Source organism: Mustela erminea, chromosome 5 (genome assembly GCF_009829155.1).
Source record: "Mustela erminea isolate mMusErm1 chromosome 5, mMusErm1.Pri, whole genome shotgun sequence".
Classification (NCBI taxonomy): Eukaryota; Metazoa; Chordata; class Mammalia; order Carnivora; family Mustelidae; genus Mustela; species Mustela erminea.
Genome location: NC_045618.1, coordinates 81,944,045 through 81,959,001, shown reverse-complemented (window position 1 = coordinate 81,959,001; position 14,957 = coordinate 81,944,045). Strand labels below are relative to the sequence as shown.

Below are 14,957 nucleotides of genomic sequence, written 5' to 3'. Positions count from 1 at the left end.
CTAGTGTCTACTGCACTGGATGGTACAGGTACAGAACATTTCTGCGGTGACAGAACATTCTGCTGGACAGTGCTGACTTGTGGTACTCTCTCCAAGCCGTCAATACAAAGATGGAGTTTAAAGTCAGCCTTACTGTCCCCTGGCCCCTCAAGGCCAGTCTCTGAGATGGCCTGACTCCCCCACTCTTCCAGCTTCAGAAGGCACTAATTCCATCCTAGCAAGATACACAACCATCTCTCAGGCCACAGGGCAGTCCTAGTTTTCCTCATGCATTAAGTAGTGGGTATCCGATCTAAGCACGCATCCAAATCATCCACAAGGCTTGTTAAAATACAGACTGCTGAACCTCCACTCAGACTTTCTGATCCAGTAGTCTGGGGTGGGCCCACAATTTGGATTTTTTTTAAAAAATATTTTATTTATTTATTTATTTGACAGACAGAGATCACAAGTAGGCAGAAAGGCAGGCAGAGAGAGAGGAGGAAGCAGGCTCCCTGCTGAGCAGAGAGCCTGATGCGGGGCTCAATCCCAGGACCCTGGGATCATGACCTGAGCAGAAGGCAGAGGCTTTAACCCACTGAGCCACCCAGGCGCCCCACAATTTGGATTTTTAACAAGTTCCCAGGTGATGTTTATATTGCTGGTCCAGGAACCACACTTGGAGAAGCATTGCACTAAAGCAATGAAGACATGCTAGTGGATGGTTCCATGCAGAAGGAGTGTGCCAAACTTTACTTTACTTCATGTATTAGGACTTTGGCTGAAGATGTAACTTCTTTTTTTTTTTTTCCAAAGATTTTATTTATTTATTTGACAGAAAGTGGGAGAGAGTACAAGCAAAAGGAGTGGCAGAGAGAAAGGGAGAGCAGGCTTCCCACTGAGGGGGGAGCCCGATGTGGGGCTCAATCCCAGGACCCCCAGATCATGACCTGAGCAAAAGTCAGACGCTTAAACGAGTGAGCCACCCAGGCGCCCTTCAAGATATAACTTCTTAACATGAGTTTTGTCCTTAGTAGACTTCGGTGCACTCAATATTACTAACGATAGACCAGATTCCATTCACTGTCTCAGGAAAAAGCAGCTTGAAATAGTTCCCTCCTAATCCTTTTATTTAAAACCAAAATAACAACAACAAAAAATCCTTTTTATTTAAAAGCAAAAAACAAACAAAAAAAAAACCACACACACACAAAAAAACCAACTTTGAAAACTCAGTTTGTGCCACTACTACCTCTCAAGAATGTCTAACCAAGGCTCAGGAAGACCTACTGGAGCAAAGTAAAACATCTTCACTAAATCTTTTTTAAAAGAATATTGGAGGGGCGCCTGGGTGGCTCAGTGGGTCAAAGCCTCTGCCTTCGGCTCAGGTCATGATTCTAGGGTCCTAGGATCGAGCTCCACATTGGGCTCTCTGCTCAGTGGAGAGCCTGCTTCCCCCTGCCCTCCACCTGCCTCTCTGCCTACTTGTAATCTCTGTCTGTCAAAAAAATAAATAAAATCTTAAAAAAAAACAAACTATCATGATTCAAAGAACACTGTCGGGAAAGTGAAAATTTCTCCCACCGAATGAGAGAAAATATTTTCAAATCATATCTGATAGGTATTTGTACTTGTATTCAATTAGTTCAATCAAAGATATTTTTCTACTCAATCAATTCAAAGATATCTGTATTCAAATTATATAAAGAACTCTTACAACTCATCAATAAATAAATAATGCAACTGAAAAAAATGGACAAAGGATTTGAAAAGACATTTCTTCAAAGAAAATCCACAATTGGCCAATAAACACATGAAAAGATGCTCAATATTTGTTATCCATTAATGAAATGCAAATCAAAACCACAACTGGCATCTGTACTACTTCATACCCACTAGAATGGCTATAACCAGAAAGACAGATAGTAAAAAGTTTTGCCAAGAACATGGAGAGATTAGAACCCTCAAACACTGCTGATGAGAACTGATATCACGCAGCCACTCTGGAAAAACAGTTCGGTAGTGCATCAAAATGTTAAGCATGGAATTACCACATCACCTAGCAGTTCTACTCCCAGGTATATTATACCCAAGAAAACAAAGTATGGGGGCGCCTGAGTGGCTCAGTGGGTTAAGCCTCTGCCTTCAGCTCAGGTCATGGTCCCAGGGTCCTGGGATCGAGCCCCGCATCGGGCTCTCTGCTCAGCGGGGAGCCTGCACCCCCTCCCTCTCTGCCTGCCTCTCTGCCTACTTGTGATCTCTCTATGTCAAATAAATCTTTAAAAAAAAAAAAAAAGAAAACATATGATGCCACACAAGAATGTTTATACAAACGTTCCAAGCTGCCTTATTCATAATAGCCAAAAGGTATCACTAACCCAAATGTCCATCAACTAATGAAAAGGTAAACAACATGTGGTATAACCACTTAGCAGAATATAATTTGGCAATAAAATTATTGCCAAATAATTGGCTGGCCCGCCTGCTGTTCCCGCCCCAGGCCCAGCTTCTGCACCGGCACGGTAGGGTCCCATCATCCGAATCTGAGGACACCTGCGGCTGCCCTGGCACATGGAGCCTCGTCTCCCGGCCGCAGCCCGCTGACGGGGGCTCCGGGTGAGGGGCCGCGAGTGCGTCCTATCAAGCGGGAACCATCTCACGCGCTGTCGCAGAGCCGCCAGTTCAGGGAGAAGAACCACCGTGGGCGGAAAGTTCTCGCCTTTGCAGGTGGCTCTCCTTCCGCGTGTGCCGCCGGTGGCCGCGCTGGTTCCCGGTCGCTCAGGTAAGCCGCTCCGTGAGCAGGCCCGCCGCTGCCCTCCGCGTCCCCGTGAAGGCGCGCGGCGCACGGCCCGGGCAGACGCCTCCCACCGCCCACCGCCCACCGCCCACCGCCCACCGCCCACCGCCCAGGTGCTGTGAATGGGTCGTGCTTCCCCACCGGACCGCTGAGAACCGCTTTGCACCCCGAGCCCCCCTGCCCTCCGTTTCTCAAAAATGGCTTTTCCCCTAGGATGGACTGAGAGGGCAGGAGCTCCGTCTGCCTTGCACCGTGTCACCGTGGGCCTCAGGGGGTCACGGGCCGGATCTATCCCAGCCAGGGCCCTGCGGCTGGCGGGCCTCACGGGCCGGCTCGGAGGCAGCGCTGCCCCCCAACGCCCGTGGGGAGCGTGCCTCCTGCGCTCCCATCGCCTGGGTTGGTTGGAAGTGTCTTTTTAGAGTTTGAACTATTAATGGGGGAGTCATCCTGCTGTCTTTCCCTCAGAAGGGCTAAAATGTCTCCGTATTTCTTTCTAGATTTAAGTAAACATCTATCTGGGTCAGTTTCGCCTTCTCCCTGCCTCCTGATCATGGCCGGCTCAGACCCCTTTTTCTAACAGATATTTTAAAGAGTCCCTTATTGTTCAGAAATGAAATTTGGAGATGATATAGCTACCCCCACCCCCATTCTTGTCCATCTAGAACCTCAGAAAGTGGCTCCTGACTGGCTCAGTTGGTAGATCCTATGACTTTTGATCTCAGGGTCGTTGAGTTCCAGCCCCACACTGGGTGTAAAGATTACTTAAAAAAATAAAAATCTTAAGGGAGGGGGGAGAATGGGGCCTTATTTGGGACTAGGGTCTTTGCAGATGTAATTACTTAAGGATTTCAAAACAAGGTCAGCTTGGATTTAGGGTGGGCCTGCAATCCAATGACAGGTGTCCTCGAAGAAGAGGAGAGACACAATAGAGGCCACGGGTGGACAGGCAGGGGTTATAGGGATACGGCCACAGGCCTGGGAACACAGGCCCCTAAGAACTCCTGGAGCCTTCGGAGGAAGTGTGACCCAGCATCACCTTGAGCCTCTAGAACTGAGAGAGGATAAACTTCTGTCACTGTAAGCCCCTGGTTTGTGGTCATCTGTTACAGTGGCCATAGGACATTGACACAGCCAGGAAATAAACTCAAGGCACTGCTCTAAATGCATGCTCACCAGCTGCTCCCATGGGCCTCTGTATGTGGATGTTATAGGCAAGCCTGTTTTACACAGCAGCCATTGGGCTCAGAGATGCTGGGTGACCTGCCCAGGGCATACAGCCAGGAAGAGGGACTCTAGGTTCCCACCTGGGGTCTGTCTGACCCCTGTTCTGCCTGCAGGTTTCACCAGTGGTACAGGAGTAGGTGATGAGGGCCATTCCTGCTCTCTGAGTCTCAGCAGCTTCTCTACTTGTAGGGTGCCTGCAGGCACCTTCCACTGGCTGGTTCTGATCCCCTCTTCTCTTTCCACTCTGGCTTCTGCAGAACTGGGGCTGGCGTTCTCTCTGTGCTGATGAGGTCACTGCTCTGGGCACTTAGTAACCAAGACACAGACCTGAGTGGGGAGGCCAGACCTCCAGGTCTGGGATGGTATGGACCTGTATGGAGTGGGGTCCTCAGGGCCCCAGGCACACTAAGGAGGCTCTGGGGGGGCTCTGGCACCTGTCCAGACCAGGCTCAGGCTGGCATGTCCTTCTGGTGTTTGTGTGACATGGCGGAACAGACCCTAACCTGGGGACTGCATCTGACCAGATCTGAGGGTTTGCAGGTTTCCTGAGTTCTGCTCTGGGCAGCTCTCTGCTTCCAGGATCCTGCTCCTAACCCCTCCCATACCTGTGTCATTCTGAAGGAAAACAGTGCTAATCTCTGAAATAAGTGTCGGGATCTCTGGTGGAGTTTGGTTTTGTCCAGAACAGTGTTTTCCCCAGAACCCTACTCACATTTTACCCATTGTATTTGGGTGTCCAGCGCATACCTGCTCTGTCCCCTGGTTGCCCTCCTTGCCCAGGAGAAGGGTGGCAGGCTCTCCCCTCACCTGCAGCAGCTTTCCCAAGCACCCCCTCTGGGCCAGGGTCCTGCTTTCACTCCTTTCTGGCTGCCTTCTCCACTCCCCCCAACCCCAACTGTTTTTATTATGAAAGCTGTCAAACATTCATCATTTCAAACAAAAGTTTCTCCCCCTCCCCCTCCCCTCCCCTCTCCTTTTTCGCCTGTCCCCCCCCACACATCCTTGTCCTTACCCTTCCCCCCTCCCTTCCTCCTCTCCTTCCCTCTCCTCTCCCTCCTCCTTCCTGGCCTAATAACCAATTCAAAGAAAGCTGCAGACATCATGGGAAAAAAAAAAAAAACAAACGAAAGAAGTACTGACACATGCTATAACATGGATGAATCTTGAAAATATCATGCTAAGTAAAAAAAATAAAGTCATAAAAGACCACATATTGTACAAGTCTATATAAATAAAAAATCTAGGACAGGCAAGCCTATAGAACAAAAAGTAAATTGGTGATTACCCAGAGCCTGGAGCAAGGGAGCCAGATCATTGGGAAGGAAATGCTAATAGCAATGGTGTTTGTTTGGGGTTGTAAAATATTCTGCTGTTGTTGTTTTACCTTGTTAGGGTGCTTTTGTTTTTATAAGTTTTCTTTAAAAATACTTGTATACTAATGTTACATGATGAGTGACTAACTTTATAAAGAGAACCGAGGTAAGAATAAAATTATTAATGGTGGAATAAGCATCTTCTCTAATATATTGAGTCAAAGTACTTAAGGATACAGTGAATTCGTGGTGGTTATGAAATATTCTAAAATTGACTTTGCTGATGGCTGCACAAGTGTGTAAATATTACAACCTGTGTATGTTAGATGGGTGAGTTTGGGGGTAAGTAAATTCAATTTCAGTATAGCTGGGGTTTTTGGTTTTGTTTTGTTTTTTAGAAAGGGGGCTGTTGGGAGGCCCCTCGGTTAGGCGTTCTACTCTTGATTTTGGCTTGGGTCACGATTTCAGGGACACGAGATTGAGCCCCATGCCAGGCTCCACTCTCAGGGGAGTCTGCTTGAGATTCTCTCCCTCCCCCTCTGGCCCTCTCCCCACTCTTGCATCCACACCCTCTCTCTGTCTCAGATAAATAAATAAAATCTTTAAGAAGGGGGCTGTAGGAAAGGAACTTATGTATACCTTAAGGGGAGGTGGTTTTGGTCATCAAAGCAAACGTGTGGTTGGAAATAATTCCTAAACAAAAGGTTCCTAGTGTCTTAGGAAGGGAGACAGAAAAAAAGAAAGATGAAAAGTAAGTTAAATACAAAGTCTCTTGATTAAAAGAAAGACATAAGAGATTCTTAGGCTTATAGAACTGGTTCTTTATAAAGATCTAAGGCACACAGTGTTTTGTAACACTTTGGATGAACCAGAAGGAAAGGTAAAGAAAAGGGGGCATCATCTGAGTTTTAACGTTTACACATTAAAGCTCTGTATGAACACAGGTTCTTGATATAGACCCATTTCTGGGAAAATGGGCGGAGGACAAAAGCCATTTTTTAGTCATTAGACTTACCACTCGGCTGAAGTACTCATCTAACACTTCCACAAAATTATGGATGAATTCATAAATGGCCATCTCGTTCTGAAATAAAAAAGGAAGGGCACAATTAGTTTTAGTATAGCCCGTATGTAATTAGACTCTGACAAATATTCAGAATAGTTCTAGGACTCTTGTTTGAAAAAAGCTTACCAACAGAGAGAGAATCGAAAATCTTAACCTCTAGGATTTTAAGTCCCCAGTGAACGTAACTGGACTGAAACCAGATCGGGTCTAGTGTTTAGGGTTTTGAGCTCTGCTCCCTGACTTTATCATCAACGGGCTGAAACAATGTTTTTGGTTCTTCATGCCACCAGTTTTCCATTTGGGAAGACGGGGAACTACCTCCAGGTTTGGTTCATGGATAAAAAAACAATCAGCTGAAATTCTGAGGTATCTTAAATCTTAAATGCCTTTTCATGGATTCAATAGCCATAGGTTCTATTGATCTGGGACTGATGTTTCTGGAAAGGTGAACTAAATCTGAGGAAATTCATTATCAACACAATCATATTTATAGTTTGCTCTGGCTTCTGATCTGTCAGCCAGTATTTAATGCCACATCTGACTGGCCTCTACCCCTGTCTCAGTTGTCCCACTGAGCCACACAGAACAAGAGCAAGAACCTGGTATTGCCTAGGGTCAGGGAAAGCATTCTATGGTTTTGTGTTTACCCAAGCTGCTCATCTAATTCAAGAAAAATCCCAGATATTTTTCTTCCACACAGCTTTTCCTGGCCTTGATAGAAACCAAGATCCTTTTACGAGACAAGATAATTCTTAGATAGGCAAGTAGGGAAGAAAATGTCAATTTAAGGAGGAATAAAAGTCAGACTGTCAGGGTACCTGGGTGGCTCAGTTGGTTAAGTGTCTGCCTTTGGCTTGGGTCATGATCCCAGGGTCCTGGGATCGAGTCCCCAGTCAGGCTTCTTGCTTGGTGGGGAGCCTTCTTCTTCCTCTCTCTCTGTTGCTCCCCCTGCTTCTGTTCTCTCTCTCTCTGTCAGATAAATAGAATTTTTTTTTAAAATATTTTATTTATTTATTTGACAAAGAGAGAAATCACACATAGGCAGAGCAGCAGGCAGAGAGAAAGGAGGAATCAGGTTCCCCGCCAAGCAGAGAGCTTGAGGCGGGGCTCAATCCCAGGACCCTGGGATCATGACCTGAGCCAAAGGCAGAGGCTTAACCCACTGAGCCACCCAGGCACCCCTAAATAGAATCTTTAAAAAAAATTTTTTTTTAATCAGACTGTCATTCCTAATTTTCTTGCATTTTCCATAGGCTCTTCTGTTATCTTACCTCAGTGTCGTTAACTCCAACCACAATGAATAGAGCTGCATACTGTCGATATATCAGCTTAAAATCCTTAAATTCAATGAAAGAGCACTAGAAATAAAACATAATTAGATATTAATTCCTACGGTTGGCACGGATTTCTTCAAAATGGCTTGCATAATTTCTAGGTTCTGATTTTAGTACTCGTTAACACTGTCCTAGAAATATACAATATTAAAATGTTACATTACACACTTTTGGTTGGTTGCCTGTTGGTTGCCTCCTCACAATATTCGTGGGACTACTTGGAATCATCTCTAGTGGGAGGCAGAGAAGAGTCTAGGAAAAAAGGCTTGGAGCATCCCCATGGGTTCCCACCTGTATTCCTTCTCATTCCTTTGCTTTACTCTGTGTGGAAATCAGCCGGCAAAGGTACTGAATAATTTTAAATTGCCTCCAACATGAAAAGATGCCAACATGACAAAGAAGATTTTCTTCTTTTCATCTTCCCGAGGCTCTTCGGGAAGCAATTAGAGATTTAGTTTTGTACTATTTAATAGCGAATGAATAGCCAAATATATACAGCATACACACATGGAAAAAGAATCCTGATTTCTTTTTCCTAGACCCATGAAAAGAATCCATGTAGACTCTTTTATAAATTATTTAAAGTTTTGGCTTTTGTGGGGCAGATGCTAGACAAAATCTCCCATCATAAACATTGCTTCTTATGAATTAATAACAAGTTTACCACCATGGGCTGGTGGTTAGAATAACTCCCTTCCCATTCATCTTTCCTACAGCAATTGTACAATGCATATTGGGAAGGCACTGGGTAGACAGGAATTGGATAGCAGCCTAAGGCACAGTGCTGCCCTTCCTTTGGACTTCTGGGTGTGCTTGACCAAATGTGACTGCACATGAACTCTATGGCTATCTGTACTGGGATAACTCCTGGGCACCCAGATGCACCTGGAGATGAAGCTGTAAGTTTTTCTTTTCTTTTTTTTTTTTTTTTTAAAGATTTTATTTATTTATTTATTTGATAGAGAAATCACAAGTAGGCAGAGGGGGAGGGAGAGGCAGGCTCTCTGCTGAGCAGGGAGCTCAATGCGGGGCTCGATCCCAGGACCCCGAGATCATGACCTGAGCTGAAGGCAGAGGCTTAACCCATTGAGCCACCCAGGCACCCCTGAAACTGTAAGTTTTAATTATGAAATTTCTTCCATGGTTAAGGCACTTGACCATCTATAAAATGGAGGGATTTGAGGCTCTTATTTAAAATTAGGATAAAGGTAAGAAATGCAGGATGACTCTGCAGCTTTTGGCTCACTGTAGAGCCAGTGTGATCTCTGCTCAGTTAGATCTTTCAAGGAAACACAACCCATTTTTTTTTTTAAGATTTTATTTATTTAACACAGATAGAGAGCACACAAGCATGCAAAGCAGCAGAGGGAGAATGGGGCTTGATCCCAGGACCCTGGGATCATGACCTGAGCTGAACGCAGAGGTTTAACCGACTGAGCCACCCAGGTGCCTGAAACACAAACTATCTGAAAGAACTGAAGAACATTTTTCAAAGCCTCTCAGGAGTCTGGGGAAAAAAAAGTTAACAACGCACATTTGTGGATAAAATAAAAACTAAGCTGAGATTGTTCAGTACCTAATTATCCCAAAGCCCACTGGGTTTCTTTTAAAATCTAGAATAATTCAGGGGGCGCCTGGGAGGCTCACTCAGTTAAGTGTTTGCCTTCGGCTCAGGTCATGATCCTAGGGTCCTGGGATTGTGCACACATGGGGCTCCCTGGTCAGGGGGAGTCTGCCCCTCCCTCTCCCTCTGCCCCTCCATCTTAGCTCATTCTCTCTTTCTCTCTCTCTCTCTCTCTCACCCTCTCCTTCTCTCGCTTTTTCTCTCAATAAATAAAATCTTTAAAAAAAGAATTTGGAATACTTCAAAAATATCTCACAATATATTCGTTCCAAAGCATATATTTCAAAAGGTAACGTATCCATGAAGATGGATGTGCAGTGCCTGCATTCTGCAGAAAGATTCAACAGGAATGCTTCTTGAGTTTATCTTTATTTAAAGTATGTGTCTATTAGCATAGCCCTTTAATAGTTCCCCTTTCCCTTTGACAACTGCATGAAGCAATATGTGCCACAGCCGGCCCAAACAGTAATTCAAAGAGGACTCTGAGATGTTGAGACTGGAAAATCAATTTAGGAGCCAAGGGAAACACAGTTCCAACATGTAACTTCTGAGCACTGATGTACCTTAATATTTTAAGACCTAGCAGTGGTTCCCGCAGGCGGCCTTTCTACATATGCTATGAAATGGAGAACTGGCAAAATTATTGGGTGATTTAAACAAGCTTTCTGATTTCGCTGCAGTTTATTCAGTGATTTCCAATAGATTCAAAGTTCAGGACCCGGATTAAGTACGTCTCCAGTTAAACCTCTTTGTAAAAATAGAATCAGTTCCTAAACTTCCTATTTGTTATTATTTTAATAATTTTGTTTAACTTCCATTTTGACAGAATGGGTAGATTTGTTATGTCATATGAATTTTTAACTTCCACTTACCCCATCTACATCATAAAATAAAGACAAGTTCAAATAAATTTTTTTTTTTTAACCACTAGTTGTCGGATTATGTGGGTGTTAAGTTTACAAGATGATAAGCAGAAAAAACTATGTTCTACATGAGAATCATGCCACTATTCCTGGCACAAAATGTATCTCAAGTGCTTACCTCTATACCAATCATCTGACCTTCATCTCTTGGCTTAAAGAGAGCTACCTGCTGGGAATACCCAAGGGCTAAATTCATATGGAAAAAAAAGAAGGTATGTCTATTAGCTGGAATAAATTTTAGACAAATACCCCGACTTGAATAAGAACTCTAAGAACTCAAGGCTTTCCTGGTTTTCCTTGTTTGTATTTTCCTTAAGGGGATGTGAAAGAGAGCTATGCTTCAGTCTTCATTCACTTCATTTGTTATTTTCCCTAATAGCTGTTAGAAGAATGTAGTTCAAAGAAAATGATGGCCCTTGAGACTCGGTAATAACAGATCTGCCCTTGCCAAGTTGAATGCGGAGATAAAAGAGAGAACCAGAAACTTACTTGTTCATTAGATCGGGAGAGACAGCTCTTTATGACTTCCGTTTCCAGAAGTGTACGCTTATTGATCTCCACATGTTCATAGTATTTAGAAAGTCGGGTCTGTCCTTGTTTATTCACCATGAGAAAAAATTTTATCATTTTTTTTTTCCCCTGGGCGGTATTTTTCCAGATAGTTCAAAAGTTATGTCAAGGGGTGGCTGTAATTAGAACCTGAAGGATGAAGGAACAACAGAAAGTTAAGATCAATAATATTAGATGTATTCTATAGATGAACCAGGAGTAAATAAAATGTGATCTGATAATACTGGTCTTCGCTCCTATAAATTAAATAAGGTTTTAATAAATAAGTAAACATAGGGGCGCCTGGGTGGCTCAGTTGCTTAAGCTCTGCCTTTGGCTCAGGTCATGATCCCAGGGTTCTGAGATCAAGTCCCTGGTTCTCCCTCTCTCTCTGCCTGCCAGTCCCCCTGCTTGTGCTCTCTCTCACTCTCCCTCTGTCAAATAAGCAAATCAAATCTAAAAAAAAAAAAAAGTGAAAAAAACCCCAAAACTAGAAGAGTGCCTAGGTGGTTCAGTCGTGAAGCCCCACATCAGGCTCTCTGCTCCATGGGAAGCCTGCTTCTCCCTCTGCCACTCCCCCTGCTTGTGTTCTCTCTCTCACTGTGTTTCTCTCTCTGTCAAATAAATAAACAAAATCTTAAAAAAACCCAAAAATCTACGTGCTCTCTGCTCGTGGAGAGCCTGCTTCCTCCTCTCTCTCTGCCTACTTGTGATCTCTCTCTGTCAAATAAATAAATAAAATGGTTTAAAAAAGGGGGGGGGCGCCTGGGTGGCTCAGTGGATTAAAGCCTCTGCCTTCGGCTCAGGTCATGATCCTAGGGTCCTGGGATCGAGCCCCACATTGGGCTCTCTGCTCTGTGGAGAGCCTGCTTCCTCCTCTCTCTCTGCCTACTTGTGATTTCTCTCTGTCAAATAAATAAATAAAATGTTTTAAAAAAAAAAAAAGCTAAACAGAAATCTTCATTAGTTATACTCCAAAACTTTTTTTTTTTTTTTTAAGTAGGCTCCATGCCCAGTGCAGAGCCTACTGTGGGGTTTGAATTCACAACCCTGAGATCAAGATCTGGGCCACCTAGGTGCCCCTCTTTCAAAACATTTTTGAATTTCCCCAATACTTCTGCTACTTGTATTTGTTCAATAGATTCATCATTTTTGTTGGGCACCAACTATGTGTCAGGTACCAAGAGAATACAAAGATAAAGAAGTGGTGATTTTTTCCCAATGTTTAGAACATTTTATTAAGGCAAAAGTTGTTGGAATTAAGTGAAATACAAAACATAGTAAATATTTACAAAAACATTGATAACACTGCTCAAGTCACACACATATAAAATGCAGAAAGGTCTTGAAGAGTTTATAAGGTGAACTTTATTTTATGGACAGGAGAGACAAGCTCTACAGTGAAGTTTTCTTTCTTCAGTGTTGGGAGCAGTAGTAGTAATCTCCACTATTTGATAAAGCCCCCCACCAAGGCCCTCTAACATGTCCTATGGAAGGTCCTCTACCAAGCAATCTTCCTATATTCCTTAATTCCCACAATTCTCTGAGGCAGCTACTTGTATTATCTCCACTCTAAGGCCAATCAAATTGAAGTTCAGGGATGGAAGGATCCCCAAAGTCTCTAGATTACTTGTGTCGGAAATAAGAGGCAGCTTAGAAGCCAGGCACATGCCTGGCACCCCTTCATTTGTCCTCATCACTCCCAAGGGTCCATGCTTGCAATTTTATTTCTAACTTATCTATAATGAAACTCGTGTTGGGTCTTCCTACACTTGCTATAGATTTCGAAATGATCAGGGCAAGAGAGCACAATACTGACCAATGGCCAGTGCTTCTTTGATCAGGAGCATTGGAGCTGTCTCCCTGACTCCCTTGACAGTATCATATTCACATTTTGTAGTAGCTGTGAAAATTAAGTGCAAAACACCAAGGTTAATAATAATAGTTCTTTTTTTAAAAAATATATTATTTATTTATTTATTTGTCAGAGAGAGAGAGAGACAGAGACAGAGACAGAGAGAGAGTGCACAAGCAGGCAGAGTGGCAGGTAGAGGCAGAGAGAGAAGCAGGCTCCCCACTGAGCAAGGAGTTCCATAGGGACTTGATCCCAGGACCCTGGGACCACTACCCATGCCGAAGGCAGCCGCCCAGCAGACTGAGCCACCCAGGTGTCCCATTAATAATAGTTCTTAAATTAACTTTTTAAAAATTTTTAAGATTTTACTATTTATTTGACAGAGAGAATAACAGTGACAGAGGGAACATAAGAAGGGGGAGTGGGAGAGGGAGAAGCAGGCCTCCCGCTGAGCAGGGAGCTGGATATGGGGCTCATCCCAGGACTCTGGGATCATGACCTGAGCCGAAGGCAGGTGCTTAACCAACTGAGACACCCAAGTGCCCCTCTTAAACGAACTTTTATTTATTTTTATAAAGATTTTATTCATTTATCTGATAGAAGAGATCACAAATAGGCAGAGAGGCAGGCAGAGAGAGAGAGAGAGAGCCCGATGCAGGGCTCGATCCCAGGACCCTGGGATCATGACCCGAGCCGAAGGCAGAGGCCTTAAACCACTGAGCCACCCAGGCGCCCTTTAAATGAACTTTTAAAATTTGGAATAATTTTACAGAAAAGTTGCAACAGGTTACAGGATAATTCTTGGACTACATTTTGTATTATTCTTTGCCCCACCCCTCAAGCTCATCTCTTATTTCCTAAACCGTATCAGACAGGTGGTTATCTCACAACAATGCCAAACACAAACAGCTAGAAAGAGCCAGGACCAGTCTGGCAAAGCCTGGGCTGCCATGTTCATTGAGGGCACAGGGCAGGATGTTCTGTAGACCAGCTCAGCGGGGGACATGGCAGCTGTGCCATGCGGGAGGGGGGGGGGGAGGGGGGCCTGTAGTCATTCACTCCCTCTTCCAGGAAGATAAGCTCACTACTGTAGGTGGGATTGCAACATACTCCGTTTAGTCATTTGGTATTAAGTGCTGCTTTTATTCTTACAAATTACTGCCAGTAAATTATGGCTGGAGACCAGTAAATTAAGTTACCACCCATTCTTTTATTGCCGTTTAGCAAAGTTATTTTATTTTATTTATTTTTTTAAAGATTTTATTTATTTATTTGTCAGAGAGAGTGAGCACAGGCAGACAGAGTGGCAGGCAGAGGCAGAGGGAGAAGCAGGCTGAGAAAGGAGCCCTATGTGGGACTCGATCCCAAGACTCTGGAATCATGACCTGAGCCGAAGGCAGCCACCTAACCAACTGAGCCACCCAGGCATCCCAGCAAAGTTATTTTAAAAGAATCTTCATGAAATTTAGAAATTACAATCCTATACTCTGGATTCCAACTGCCAGCTAGAAAAAAGCTACTGTCTTGGGGACCTGGGTGGCTTTAGTCAGTTGAGTGTCTAGACGACTTCTGGTTTTGGCTCAGGTCATGATCTCAGGGTCCTGGGATCTAGCCCCGTTAGGGGTCCCCTGCTCAGCAGGGATTCTGCTAGTCTCCTTTTCCTCTGCCCCTTCCCCTACTCTCTCTCTCTCTCTCTTTTTTAAATAAAAAGATAACATCTCAAAGGTACTCATGCCCAAACCTTTGCCTTTAAACGTCTGGCTGTGTTAAGTTTACGGTAAAATGAGACGTAAAATGATCCCACTGAGATGTTACACCAAAGGATCAAATTGGTTTCTACCTTAACAAGCACAGCATTCCTTCCCACTGACTTCAGGAACAAGGATAACAAACAAGGGCGTGTTGAATTGATACTCATTAGGATGCAAGTCTTGAAAATAGTAGCTGAAGGCATCTAAAGGCTCAAATACATCATCTTTTTTTTTTGCATGCTCATAAACAATTACACAATTTATAACTGTAGGATTACACAGTGGTAATAAAGTAGACAAGTAAAACTGCAAACTCCATTATAAAATACACAAAGCCGAAATATACAATGTGGAGACTCAGAGACAAGTACATGTTTGAGAACAGAAGATGAATGCTTTAAGTACCTCTCCTGGTTACTAATCATCAGGGAGGAGAGAAATCAAATAATTATGAAACTGAGGTAGGGCAATAAGGAAAGAATATGCCTAGACAAGTGCTGGGAGTAGCCAAGAAGCAGGTATGAACTTCCTCTGTTTATAAA

The 14,957-nt window shown here is 43.9% G+C and overlaps 1 protein-coding gene across 6 annotated transcripts in view; it reads right to left on the bottom strand.

Annotated features, from left to right (window-relative positions):
* The window catches only part of AP4S1 (adaptor related protein complex 4 subunit sigma 1), a 55,707-nt gene that overhangs the window by 15,816 nt on the left and 24,934 nt on the right, over positions 1 to 14,957 (bottom strand). For 4 of the 6 annotated variants that reach the window (XM_032341495.1, XM_032341496.1, XM_032341491.1 and 1 more), the window contains exons 2-4: positions 10,750 to 10,959; positions 7,651 to 7,737; positions 6,329 to 6,397 (exon numbers count right to left, since the gene is read on the bottom strand). In XM_032341495.1, coding sequence (XP_032197386.1) covers positions 6,329 to 6,397; positions 7,651 to 7,737; positions 10,750 to 10,887 — 294 coding nt within the window. In that variant the 5' untranslated portion in view covers positions 10,888 to 10,959. Of the gene's footprint in view, positions 1 to 6,328; positions 6,398 to 7,650; positions 7,738 to 10,749; positions 10,960 to 14,957 lie in introns of those variants that run through there. The other 2 variants (XR_004285414.1, XM_032341490.1) reach the window with 1 other exon arrangement.